Here is a 14350-nt window from a genome sequence, read left to right as displayed (position 1 = left end):
ACTGGTGAAGGCTAAAAAAAAAAAAAAAAAAAAAGCAAAGCTCCAGATTTGCAAGCAGATTTTTCAAACCGTAAATCCGACTGTTAGGCATCACGGGACCTACAACAAGTTAGAGGCTCTTTGAGGCTCGGTTTCGTGGTATATGCAAAATGGCCAGAGATACCACCTTTCTTAGGCTTAGGGGATGAAGAGGGATTATGTACGGGAAGGTGTCAGGAGCACTGCCCCTCCTAGCACAGGGTCTGTGCTCAAAAAGACCAGTTCTGTTTCTTTCATGATGCTGGTAAATATATTTTTAGGGCACGTGAGAGCCCCATCACTCGCACTCAGAAAGAGCAGTTGCTTCCAGAACAAGTCCTGGGTCCGATGTGTGCACTGTCTGCCTGGGCCGTGGGCATCTCCTGGGGACACCACCCCCCACTTCTCCCTGCGACTCTCTTCAATAAACCAACTCATGAAGACCAGAGCCAATTCTGATCTGTATGCTAGAACTTTGCAAGCCTTTTCACAGAAGATTGCCCAGTTTAGAAGGACTCTCTAGTGCAAACATCTACTCATATCATCACTCAGAAACCTCAGGTGATGTCAGCCACGATCCAGGGCAGGGATCTCAACCTCGGCACTCCTGACACTTGAGGACCATGAGGACCATCCTGTGCATCATGGGACATTCAGCAGTGTCCTCCTCCCACTTGTGACACCCAAAGATGCCTCACGGAGTGCCAAGCGGCACCAGGGACATAAGCGCCCAAGGTGAGAACCAGCGTCCCACGTAAGGAACAAGGCAAGGGCGAGCGGCCACCACAAGGTTTGTGCACCTACAGCTGCCGGACTTGAACATGATAGTCCACGGAGGTCAAGTGATCGTCCAAGGACTCTTGGCCAATAAGCAGCGGAACCAGTGTTGAAACCAGTCCTGCGTGACTAAAAGTGTGGCCCCTCCTCTATGCAGTAAACGTAAGAGTTCACTCCAAACACAGAACCTTTCTAGACACTTACTGGCCAACAATATTTACCACTAAGGTATGCAAAGTCTGCGGCCTAATCTTAAATTGAAGATGGGGCTTCCCTGGCGGTGCCATGGTTGAGAATCCACCTGCCAATGCAGGAGACACGGGTTCAAGCCCTAGTCCGGGAAGATCCCACATGCCACGGAGCAACTAAGCCCGTGCGCCACAACTACTGAGCCTGTGCTCCAGAGTCCACACGCCACAACTACTGAACCCATGTACCGCAACTACTGAAGCCCACACACCTAGAGCCCGTGCTCTGCAACGAGAAGCCACTGCAATGAGAGGCCCGTGCACTGCAATGAAGAGTAGCCCCCACTCACCGCAACTAGGGAAAGCCCGCACGCAGCAATGGAGACCCAACACAGCCAAAAATAAATACAATAAAATAATTTATTTTAAAAAATTAAATTGAAGATGACCAAAAATAATCATTCTAGTTTGGGAATAATCTTATGCTATTCTATTTTACGGCAAAAAGAAACGTACAACTGGCCTGCTGAGCCACGGCCACTTGTAGTCATGACCATGACCCGTGGCCTTGGTGCCAGGGCGCAGGGATCTTTCTGCGCCCCTTGCCGGAGGCCCAGGGCCCTACACGCAGCCCACCCAGATGTCCGGGCGAAGCAGCTGCCACCTCCTCACCAGTAACCTGCCCGAGTTCTGCTGTGTGCAGAGCTCCCCGCTAAGCTGTTTACACACATTATCTCTCGTGATCCTTCCTACAGCCCTCTGGGGTGGGAGTTACTGTCCCCATTTTACAGATGAGGAAATTGAGACTCAGAGAAAGCAAGCGACCTGCTGGTAAAGGGCTGCGCCAGGATCCAAAGTCTGTTTGTCACTCTTGCAATAACTGTCGCTGGACAGGGCCATGGCGGCACAGGTTAAACGGAGGGGAGGCCCAGGCACCTCTCGGCTTCACCTGCTGGAAATGGTCACACCGGGCAGACCAGGACCATTCAGTGTCTCCCTCCCCTCACAGCAAAGAAAGGAGCAGGTCAGGCAGGTCCCCCGGGGCCCACCCGCCTGGAGCAGCACCGGCTGCTTCTGGGTTCAAGACCAAAGAAGCATGAACCAAAGTCACTGCCCCAGGCGGGGCCACGTGGCTGCTTCGTGAAAGGCCCGGTCCTCCTGGACAAGGCTCAGCAGTGGGTAAGAGTCTCTGAAAGCTCACTTTGGGTGGAACTAATTTTCAAAACTCCATCTAAACGTGTAGACAAAAAAGTTAAAAGTAGTTCCTCAAAACATATCGACATCAACCCAAGCGCCTATGGGAATAAGGATTTTCCCGGCACCCCCGGCACTGGACTCTGACCCTATGGGGTTTCACTGACCCTCCGCGTTTCCCTAAGTTTCTCCAGATAGGCCAGAAGGGGGCACTCGTTCACCCCGATGGCCAAAAACCCCACAGTGAAATAAGTTTGAAATTATTTTCTCTAAAAAGAAAGAGGGTTCCCCCGATATTCCCTTTTTAAAACAAAGTCACATAATTTTACCCAAAATATATTCTGAACCTTCCATTATCTAAACATATGGACATAATACCTACTTATTATTTATCAAACTTAGTTTATAAACTGTGATAGATCTTGCAAAGCAAATGAAGCAAACCCCTGTTCTGCCACTGAGCTGTGTGCCTTCAGGTTTAGCTGCTTGACTTCTCTGAGTTTTGACTCCTCCCTGAAAAAATCGTGACAATGATAACCACGCCCTATACCGCCATCTCCAGTTCACTGGGAAGATCAGAGCTGGTTGTGAGAAGTAAACGATAGAACAAAAATACTGGTCGCCTGTCCTCATTTCCTTTAGCAGACGTCTTTGTAAAAATCTGCAGGAACGGGGCTTCCCTGGTGGCACAGTGGTTGAGAGTCGACACGGGTTCGTGCCCCGGTCCGGGAGGATCCCACGTGCCCGCGGAGCGGCTGCGCCCGAGAGCCATGGCCGCTGAGCCTGCGCGTCCGGAGCCTGTGCTCCGCAACGGGAGACGCCACAGCAGAGGCCCACGTACCGCAAAAAAAAAAAAAAAAAAAAAAAATCTGCAGGCACGTGTTTATACAGAGTAGCATCTTATGTAGCAAACAAAACCGTGACGTTTCTTATTCTCACGTTTGCTGGGACTTGGGAATCAGACCGGTTCAGACCCACGCTTCGCTTACTCGCTGCGTCATCTGGGCCGACGCGTTTGACGTCGCTGCGCCTGCGCTTCCCGCTCGGTAGCGCGGAGACACGCCCACTCGGCGGGGGCGCCTGAGAGCGTAGGGCAGGGGCTCGCTCACCGCGAGTGCGTCCTGTTTACGGGCTTTCTAGCCACACGGGGCAAGGAGACCGGACGCTGCTGGGAACGGGCGTGGCTACCTGCGAGGAGCGGCGTCACCGCCAGCTGCATGGTGAAGGTGCCCTGCTTCCTGTGGCCTGCCAGCTTGGAGTCCGTCTTCGCGCGAGATTTCGCCCGCGTGCCCTGGCTTTTCCTCCTCAAGTCTGATGCTTTCCGTTTAACTGTGAAATCAGAGTAAGGGAATAAACGTTACGGGGAGCTCCTGTCCCGGAGGCTGTATGTGACCGCTTCACGCGGCAGGGATGCGGAAGGCTCTGGGGGCAGAGTCTGGGCCCCTGCTCTATCCCAGCAACCGGGAGACGCATCTCAACGCGGACAGCAGTCGTCGGTTACACGCAGCAGGAAATTACGGGGTCCTGATCCCCCACTCGCCGCTACCCAGAGCCAGCTGTGGCAACACCAGTGCCACACAATACCCAACTTCTCCTCCCCGTCGGCTTATAACCGCAGTGCAGCGCTGAGGGTTGGGCTTTGAAGCTGAACCACCAAAGTTCTAGAATCTGCTCTCTCCCTCCTGCAGGGAAAGCGCCTTAACCATTCTGAGCCTCGACGCCCCCGTCTGTCGAATGGGGGCAGCACCTGCCTCCTAAGGGCGTCGAGAAGGGTCAGTGGGCAAAGGCACATAAGGTGCTCAGCTCAGCACCCAGCTTAGATCACGAAGAAAGAGGAGATGATAAGACACGTAAGTGTGGGTAACTAAAGCCATGAGCTATAGGTTCTGTGACAGAGAGACCAATGGAACAGACCATGGCGGGCAAGCCCAGAAATAGAGGCACACACATAGGGAGACTTAACAGAGGCCAGAGGTGGCGTTTCAAATAAGTGGGAAAAGATGGACCAGTCGATCAATGACACTGACTATCCATCTGGAGGCAGATGAAACTATAGGGCACCTCATGCCGTAAGCAAAGTGAGCTGCAGACTGAAGGTGGCAAACAAAAACTTCCAAATCATTAGAAGAACTTGGGAGACTAGCCTGCCATGTGTTTGAGGAAGGGTCTCTTAAGTGTTTCCCAAAGTACAAACTGTATGGGAAGAGGTAAATACCCGGGGTACACAACAAGACACCCTACTTGAAGGGAAAGGGTAAGATACAGACCCCAGCCTGTGATGTTCACAGTGCATGAAACTATGCAGAGTTCTTCAAAAGACCTTAAAAAAAAAAAAGGCTTGGGGATCAACAAGAAAAAAAATTTAAACACAACAGAACGACATAAGTGAAAAAATGGGAATAGGCAAATGACCTAAGTGCTGACCAGATAAGCATTCTAGACACTCTCAATCCCAATAATCAGGAACTGGGCCCCGGACTATACAAGGGTGACATGGAGGAGAAGCGGGAAATCTCGGGGCTGCTGTCAGGAGGGCAAAGATGTACAACCAGGACCCTAAACCGGCAGCATACCCTGAGCGGCCACAGAGCATTTCCGACGCCCGTGACCCCGCCGGGCAGGCACCCTAGACCCTCCTACGCGTGCGCTGGAGCCCCGCGCAAGGACGGTCGCTGTCGCAGTGCTGGTGACAGCAGGAAACGTGACTCTTCAAACATCCCTCAGCGGGGCCTGCAGGGATGAAGGGGGCACTGCCCGACAGGGCACTTCACAGAAGGTAGAAGAAGGGGCTGGACTGAGATGTACTGACACCAATAAATCTCAGAAATAAAGTCGAGAGAAAGAGCATGTTGCTGTTAAATACGCATGCGTGAAGTCATTTCTGTAACTCACGAAACCAAAAATCACTACAATGTTGCGTGAACGTGTGAGAAAGAGGGGGGCAGGGGGGTTACACCGATTTCTAGGCGAGGGTGGCTGTACGCTTCTCAGAAGCACGGGAAGCCAAGGGCGCGTAAACTGTATCTGTAGCCTCTTATTTCTTAAAAAAAAAAACAGAAAAGAAAGAAAGAAAAGAAAAAAGGAACAAGAAAGAAATAAAGGAAATATGGCAAAATATTAATACCTAAATTGTGGGTACATTGTTGTACATTTTTCTGTGTACTTTTCTCTACTTCGAAAAAAAAAAGCATGGCTTGAAAACCTCATTAAAATGCTTAAAGGACATTAAAAAGCACTGAGGCTGTTTAACCTGGAAAGAGAAAACTCGGAAGGAGTTGCAAGGTGTTCCTAGTCTTTTAGGGCCTGAAAAACAGGACTGATGTTACTCCCCTACATCTCCCATAGCCAATGAGGAGCCTGACTCCAGAAGCTTCAGGGTTGGACTAGAACCGGGAAAAGCAGGGTGACTGAGGGTTAAGGAAACGATTTGCAGCAGTTACAGCTCAATGAATGGGAAATGGGAAGCAAGTGCCCCGCCTCTAGAATTTTCCATCTCATACTGGAAACACAACCGCTTGCTGAAACACTGCTGAGGAGATCTAGGCCAAGAACGAGGAGGTACATTCAGGGACCCGAGGGTCCTTGCTGGGAGTCGGACACTCAGATCACATGCTTTCAGGAGTGCCATTTCCCTCATTCCACCGTAAGAAGCAAATGGCTTCTCATCTTCCAAAGAGAGTCTCTCCATCCCGGCACATCCCACATACCCACCCGACACAGCATCTATCACATAGAAGTGTAATTATTTATCTGGAAGTCGCTGGTCAATATTAGAGATTTTCATGTTTCCCATACACACACACACACACCCCCCCATGGACCAGGAGCACAGAAATATTGGTGGAGTGGGAAAGGATGGGATGGGATGGGATGGGATGGGATGGGATGGATGGATGGATGGATGGATGGACGGACGGACAGATGAGGTGAGATGGACCAGGTAAGTTAATATTGCATGTAGTAGTTTTTACTTTTGAATAATATTTGAACCTGATGGAAGGATCCTGAATTTGAAATATTTCACCATTCTTTTCCAGATCTAGTTATACTATAAATTTCCAAAGTCCCATCCTAACTTACTTTGAAATTTTTGCTTTTCCAACAAGTTTGTTAAGCTGCTAAATGACGGCCTCTCAATTAACTCCTGCATCTCCGTCGTGGTGGCCCCTCCCAAAGAAATAACTGGTCTTGAAGTACCACATCTAGAAAATTCACAAAGAGAAAAATAAATGAAAGTGAGAAAAATCAGGGACCAGATCTAAGAATCTATTTACTGGACTGCATGTAAGCAGATTTTTTAAAATATAACACTGCATTCCTCTAACCCAGTGCTTCTCAAATTTCAACATGCATATGAATCACTGAATAAAATGCAGATTGTGGTTCAGCAAACCTGGGGTGGCCCTGAGATTCCCATTTCTAACAAGCTCCCAGTCATGCTGAGGCTGCCAGTCTACAGACAAACTTGCATTATCATTTATGATGGAAAAAATAATATATTTTATAAAAAGGAACTGAAACTCTAAAATATTCAGGAATTCTTTTACAGGAATTATCCACAACATCTATAGGAAGAAAAAAAAAATCAACCCTATTAAAAGTCATAAAGGAGGAGCTGAATTAGGTGAAAAGATACACCATGATCATGGATGGGAGAACTTCGCAATGTAAAAATGTCAATTCTCTACCCTGAGAAAACCATAATTCAAAAAGAGTCATGGGCTTCCCTGGTGGCGCGGTGGTTGAGAATCTGCCTGCTGATGCAGGGGACACGGGTTCGTGCTCCGGTCCAGGAAGATCCCACATGCCGCGGAGCGGCTGGGCCCGTGAGCCATGGCCACTGAGCCTGCGCGTCCGGAGCCTGTGCTCCGCAACGGGAGAGGCCACAACAGTGAGAGGCCCACATACCACAAAAAAAAAAAAAAAAAAAAAAGGGAAAAAAAGAGTCATGTACCAGTCCCTCACATCAGGAAACTTGCACAAGCCTCATAGATAGCCTGATCCACCAGAGGGCTGACAGCAGAAGCAAGAAGAACTACAATCCTTCAGCCTGTGGAACAAAAACCACATTCACAGAAAGACAGACAAGATGAAAAGGCAGAGGGCTATGTACCAGATGAAGGAACAAGATAAAACCCCAGAAAAACAACTAAATGAAATGGAGATAGGCAACCTTTCAGAAAAAGAATTCAGAATGATGGTGAAGATGATCCAGGACCTTGGAAAAAGAATGGAGGCAAAGATCAAGAAGATGCAAAAAATGTTTAACAAAGACCTAGAAGAATTAAAGAACAAACAAACAGAGATGAACAATACAATAACTGAAATGAAAAATAAACTAGAAGGAATCAATAGCAGAATAAACGAGGCAGAAGAACGGATAAGTGACCAGGAAGACAGAATGGTGGAATTCACTGCTGCGAAACAGAATAAAGAAAAAAGACTGAAAAGAAACGAACACAGCCTAAGAGACCTCTGGGACAACATTAAACACAACAACATTCATATTATAGGGGTCCCAGAAGGAGGAGAGAGAGAGAAAGGCCCCGAGAAAATATTTGAAGAGATTATAGTCGAAAACTTCCCTAACATGGGAAAGGAAATAGCCACCCAAGTCCAGGAAGCACAGAGGGTCCCACAGAGGATAAACCCAAGGAGAAACATGCCGAGACATAGTAATCAAATTGGCAAAAATTAAAGAAAAAGACAAATTACTGAAAGCAGCAAGGGAAAAACAACAAATAACATACAAGGAAACTCCCACAAGGTTAACAGCTGATTTCTCAGCAGAAACTCTACAAGCCAGAAGGGATTGGCACTTAAAGTGATGAAAGTGAAGAACCTACAGCCAAGATTACTCTACCCAGCAAGGATCTCATTCAGATTCGATGGAGAAATCAAAGATTTACAGACAAGCGAAAGCTAAGAGAATTCAACACCACCAAACCAGCTCTACAACAAATGCTACAGGAACTTCTCTAAGTGGGAAACACAAGAGAAGAAAAGGACCTACAAAAACAAACCCAAAACAATTAAGAAAATGGTCATAGGAACATACATATCAATAATTACCTTAAACGTGAATGGATTAAATGCTCCAACCAAAAGACACAGGCTTGTTGAATGGATACAAAAACAAGACCCATATATATGCTGTCTACAAGAGACCCACTTCAGAAATAGGGACACATACAGACTGAAAGTGAGGGGCTGGAAAAAGATATTCCGTGCAAATGGAAATCAAAAGACAACTGGAGTAGCTATACTCATATCAGATAAAATAGACTTTAAAATAAAGAATGTTACAAGACACAAGGAAGAACACTACATAATGATCAAGGAATCAATCCAAGAAGAAGATATAACAGTTATAAACATATATGCACCCAACATAGGAGCACCTCAATACATAAGGCAACTGCTAACAGCTATAAAAGAGGAAATCAACAGTAACACAATAATAGTTGGGGACTTTAACACCTCACTTACACCAATGGACAGATCATCCAAAGTGAAAATAAATAAGGAAACAGAAGCTTTAAATGACACAAGAGATCAGATAGATTTAATTGATATTTATAGGACATTCCAGCCAAAAGCAGCAGATTACACTTTCTTCTCCAGTGTGCACAGAACATTCTGCAGGATAGATCACATCTTGGGTCACAAATCCAGCCTCAGGAAACTTAAGAAAATTTAAATCATATCAAGCATCTTTTCTGACCACAATGCTATGAAATTAGAAATGAATTACAGGGAAAAAAACATAAAACACACAAACACATGGAGGCTAAGCAATATGTTACTAAATAACCAAGAGCTCACTGAAAAAATCAAAGAGGAAATCAAAAAATACCTAGAGACAAATGACAATGAAAACACAACGATCCAAAACCTATGGGATGCAGCAAAAGCAGTTCTAAGAGGGAAGGTTATAGCTATACAACCCTACCTCAAGAAACAAGAAAAATCTTAAATAAACAATCTAACCTTACACCTGAAGAACCTAGAGAAAGAAGAACAAACAAAACCCAAAATTAGCAGAAGGAAAGAAATCATAAAGATCAGAGCAGAAATAAATGAAATAGAAACAAAGAAAACAATTTCAAAGATCAATAAAACTAAAAGCTGGTTCTTTGAGAAGATAAACAAAATTGATAAACTATTAGCCAGACTCATCAAGAGGGAGAGGACTCAAATCAATAAAATTGGAAATGAAAAAGAAGTTACAACAGACACCGCAGAAATACAAAGCATCCTAAGAGACTACTACAAGCAACTCTATACCAATAAAATGAACAATCTGGAAGAAATGGACATCTTCTTAGAAAGGTATAAACTTCCAAGACTGAATCAGGAAGAAATAGAAAATATGAACAGACCAATCACAAGTTATGAAATTGAAACTGTGATTAAAAATCTTCCAACAAACCAAAGTCCAGGACCAGATGGCTTCACAGGTGAATTGTATCAAACATTTAGAGGAGATCTAACACCAATCCTTCTCAAACTCTTCCAAAAAATTACAGAGGTAGGAACACTCCCAAACTCATTCTATGAGGCCACCATCACACTGATACCAAAACCAGACAAAGACACTACAAAACAAGAAAATTAAAGACCAATATCACTGATGAATATAGATGCAAAAATCCTCAACAAAATACTAGCAAACAGAATCCAACAACACATTAAAAGCATCATACACCACGATCAAGTGTGATTTATCCCAGGGATACAAGCATTCTTCAATATATACAAATCAATCAATGTGATAAACCATATTAATAAATTGAAGAATAAAAACCATATGATCATCCCAATAGATGCAGAAAAAGCTTTTGACAAAATTCAACACCGATTTATGATAAAAAAAAAAAAACTCTCCAGAAAGTGGGCATAGAAGGAACCTACCTCAACATTGTAAAGGCCATATATGACAAACCCACAGCAAACATCATACTCAGTGGTGAAAAACTGAAACCATTTCTTCTAAGATCAGAAAGGAGACAAGGACGTCTACTCTCACCACTCTTATTCAACATAGTTTTGGAAGTCCTAGCCATGGCAATCAGAGAAGAAAAAGAAATAAAAGGAATACAAATTGGAAAAGAAGAAGTAAAACGGTCACTGTTTGCAGATGACATGATACTATACATAGAGAATCCTAAAAATGCCACCAGAAAACTACTACAGCTAATCTATGAATTTGGTAAAGTTGCAGGATACAAAATTAATGCACAGAAATCTCTTGCATTCCTATACACTAATGATGAAAAATCTGAAAGAGAAATTAAGGAAACACTCCCATTTACCACTGCAAAAAAAGAATAAAATACCTAGGAATAAACCTACCTAGGGAGACAAAAGACCTGTATGCAGAAAACTATAAGACACTGATGAAAGAAATTAAAGATGACACCAACAGATGGAGAGATATACCATGTTCTTGGATTGGAAGAATCAATATTGTGAAAATGACTATACTACCCAAAGCAATCTACAGATTGAATGCAATCCCTATCAAATTACCAATGGCATTTTTTACAGAACTAGAACAAATCATCTTAAAACTTGCATAGAGACACAAAAGACTCCGAATAGCCAAAGCAGTCTTGAGGGAAAAAAAACGGAGCTGGAGGAATCAGACTCCCTGACTTCAGACTATACTACAAAGCTGTAGTAATCAGGACAATATGGTACTGGCTCAAAAACAGAAACATAGATCAATGGGACAAGATAGAAAGCCCAGAGATAAGCCCACACACCTACGGTCAACTAATCTATGACAAAGGAGGCAAGGATATACAATGGAGAAAAGACAGTCTCTTCAGTAAGTGCTGCTGGGAAATCTGGACAGCTACATGTAAAAGAATGAAATTAGAACACTTCCTAACACCATATACAAAAATAAACTCAAAATGGATTAGAGCCCTAAATGTAAGACCGGGCACTATAAAACTCTTAGAGGAAAACATAGGAAGAACACTCTTTGACATAAATCACAGCAAGATATTTTTTGATCCACCTCCTAGAGTAATGGAAATAAAAACAAAAATAAACAAATGGGACCTAATGAAACTTCAAAGCTTTTGCACAGCAAAGGAAACTACAAACAAGACGAAAAGATAACCTCAGAATGGGAAAAAATATTTGCAAACTAATCAGTGGACAAAGGATTAAACTCCAAAATATATAAACAGCTCATGTAGCTTAATATTAAAGAAACAAACAACCCAGTCCAAAAATGGGCAGATCTAAATAGACATTTCTCCAAAGAAGACATACAGATGGCCAAGAAGCACATGAAAAGCTGCTCAACATCACTAATTATTAGAGAAATGCAAATCAAAACTATAATGAGGTATCACCTCACACCAGTTAGAATGGGCATCATCAGAAGATGTACAAACAACAAATGCTGGAGAGGGTGTGGAGATAAGGAAAACCTCTCGCACTATTGGTGAGAATGCAAATTGACACAGCCACTATGGAGAACAGTATGGAGGTTCCTTAAAAAACTAAAAATAGAATTACCATATGATCCAGCAATCCCACCCACTACTGGGCATATACCCAGAGAAAACCATAATTCAAAAAGACACATGCACCCCAATGTTCATTGCAGCACTGCTTACAATAGCCAGGTCATGGAAGCAACGTAAATGCCCATCGACAGACGAATGGATAAAGAAGTTGTGGTACAGATATACAATGGAACATTACTCAGCCATAAAAAAGAACGAAACTGGGTCATTTTTTGAGACATGGATGGATCTAGAGACTGTCATACAGAGTGAAGTAAGTCAGAAAGAGAAAAAAAATATCGTATATTAATGCATGTATGTGGAACCTAGAAAAATGGTACAGATGAACCGGTTTGCAGGGCAGAAATTGAGACACAAGTGTAGAGAAAAAACGTATGGACACCAAAGGGGGAAAGCGGCAGGGGGTGGGTGGCGGTGTGCTGAATTGGGCGATTGGGATTGACATGTATACACTGATGTGTATAAAATTGATGACTCATAAGAACCTGCTGTATAAAAAAATAAATAAAATAAAATTCAAAAAGTAAAAAAAATCTGTTGTTGATGATACTATTGGATTATTATCATTGTCCACACAGGCATAAAAAAACAAAAAAAATCACAAAGAGAGTCACGTACCACAATGTTCACTGCAGCTCTGTTTACAACAGCCAGGACACGGAAGCAACCTAAGTGTCCATTGACAGAGGAATGGATAAAGAAGACGTGGCACATATATACAATGGACTATTACTCAGCCATAAAAAGAAGTGAAACTGAGTTATTTGTAGTGAGGTGGGTGGACCTGGAGTCTGTCATACAGAGTGAAGTAAGTCAGAAAGAGAAAAACAAATACTGTATGCTAACACATATATGTGGAATCTAAGAAAAAAAAAAAGGTCATGAAGAACCTACGGGCAGGACGGGAATAAAGACGCAGACCTACTAGAGCATGGACTTGAGGACACGGGGAGGGGGAAGGGTAAGCTGGGACGAAGTGAGAGAGTGGCGTGGACATATACACACTACCAAACGTAAAATAGACAGCTAGTGGGAAGCAGCCGCATAGCACAGGGAGATCAGCTCAGTGCTCTGTGACCACCTAGAGGGGTGGGAGAGGGAGGGTGGGAGAGGGAGGGTGGGAGGGAGACGCAAGAGGAAAGAGATATGGGAACATGTGTATATGTATAGCTGATTCACTTTGTTATAAAGCAGAAACTAACACACCATTGTAAAGCAATTATATTCCAATAAAGATGTTTTGTATATATATATATTCTAGGGGAAGAAAGTCAATTCTCCCCAAATTAATCTGTAAATTCCTGCAAAAAATTTTTTAATCAACACTTTAAAACATGTTCTGAGTCACTTCGCTGTACAGAAGAAATTAACACAACACTGTAAATCAACTATAATTCAATAAAATTTTCGAAAAACATGACATGTTCTCTGGTTCTTCCCGTGCTACCCCGTCAAGCCACCCGCTGGGCCTCCATTCTCCCTGAGTCCCCGCCGCAGCTGAGAAGCCTCCCTTGCTAGCCCCGCATTAGGCTACAGGAGGCCCCAAGAGCAACCGCTCTCCCGCCGGGAAAGGCTGTGGACTCTGTCACCTGAAGGTGTGGGCTGGGATCCCGGCGTTACCGACACCCTCAGGGTGACCAAGAATTCTAGTTTCGTGACTCTGCAAAAATCACGTGAGCTCTCGGTCACTTTGTGGCGACAAGGGAGATGCTAATACCCCCCCCCAGAGCGATAACGCTGGTGATTAAACGCACGCGAGACAGTAACGCACGCAAAAGCCCGGGGCCCGGTGCACAAAACACACTCCAAGACACAGCACGCCTCTCTCCGTTCCGTTCACCTCAGCTGGATCGCGTGCGATCGAACATAACTGAAGTGACCCCAAATCGACCTGACTCTGGGTGAGGCTCTGTGGGGCACTTACAAGAGGGGGTTCCACTCCCGCACCCCAAAATAACGCAGGGCCGTCCTTACTGTGCTGGGTCAAGATCTTCCGTCCTGAGCAGCTCCTCGTACTCCTCGGTGCTCTTGGGAAGAGGTGCCTTTCCTGCTGGGTGAGAAGCCGGTGACATTAGCCAGCGTCGCCAAACTTCCTGCTCTATACGCGTTCGCTAAGGCACATGCAATGCCAGCCCCCAGGCAACAGTCGCCAAGCATTCAGTAACAAGCTCTGTCGATAATACGGGAGTAATGAATGAACACACGGAAGAACTATGGTTTCTTTGGACAAATGGAGGCAAGAGAAGCCCTCAAAGTCCTTATCTAACCCACCCCAGAGAGCAAAAAAGAAGAAAAGTCTATCATCTGTTCAACTGTCCACTTCAGCACCGCAGAGAATACTGAAAACGCCCCCCCAAGATTCCTCAGCTCCCACCGACAGGAAAGAGTTAAGCAAATTACAGTGCCGCCGGCAGAGGAAATAGTGCAAAGTCACCACAGACGAAGTTTGCGGAAAGTTCTTAAGGAAACAGGACAGTGCATGTGATGTAGTATCTCAGAACTGAAAATTATGTGTCCAGAATAACCTCATCCATGTTAAAAAAAAAAAAAAAAAACAACCTTAGCACAAAGACAAAGGAGTTGCCATAATGTGATAACCCAAAATATTACCTTTGTTCCTGGTGA

At 44.5% G+C, this 14350-nt stretch overlaps 1 protein-coding gene across 1 annotated transcript in view; it reads right to left on the bottom strand.

Annotated features, from left to right (window-relative positions):
* Positions 1–14350, bottom strand: part of CFAP92 (cilia and flagella associated protein 92 (putative)) — a 72294-nt gene that overhangs the window by 42681 nt on the left and 15263 nt on the right. The window contains exons 6-8 of the mRNA XM_067043089.1: positions 13700–13775; positions 6258–6379; positions 3366–3506 (exon numbers count right to left, since the gene is read on the bottom strand). Coding sequence (XP_066899190.1) covers positions 3366–3506; positions 6258–6379; positions 13700–13775 — 339 coding nt within the window. The remainder of the gene's footprint in view (positions 1–3365; positions 3507–6257; positions 6380–13699; positions 13776–14350) is intronic.

The sequence above is a fragment of the Kogia breviceps genome, chromosome 10, assembly GCF_026419965.1.
Source record: "Kogia breviceps isolate mKogBre1 chromosome 10, mKogBre1 haplotype 1, whole genome shotgun sequence".
Classification (NCBI taxonomy): domain Eukaryota; kingdom Metazoa; phylum Chordata; class Mammalia; order Artiodactyla; family Physeteridae; genus Kogia; species Kogia breviceps.
Note: the sequence above shows the minus strand (reverse complement) of the source record. Positions and strands in the feature narration are given on the sequence as shown.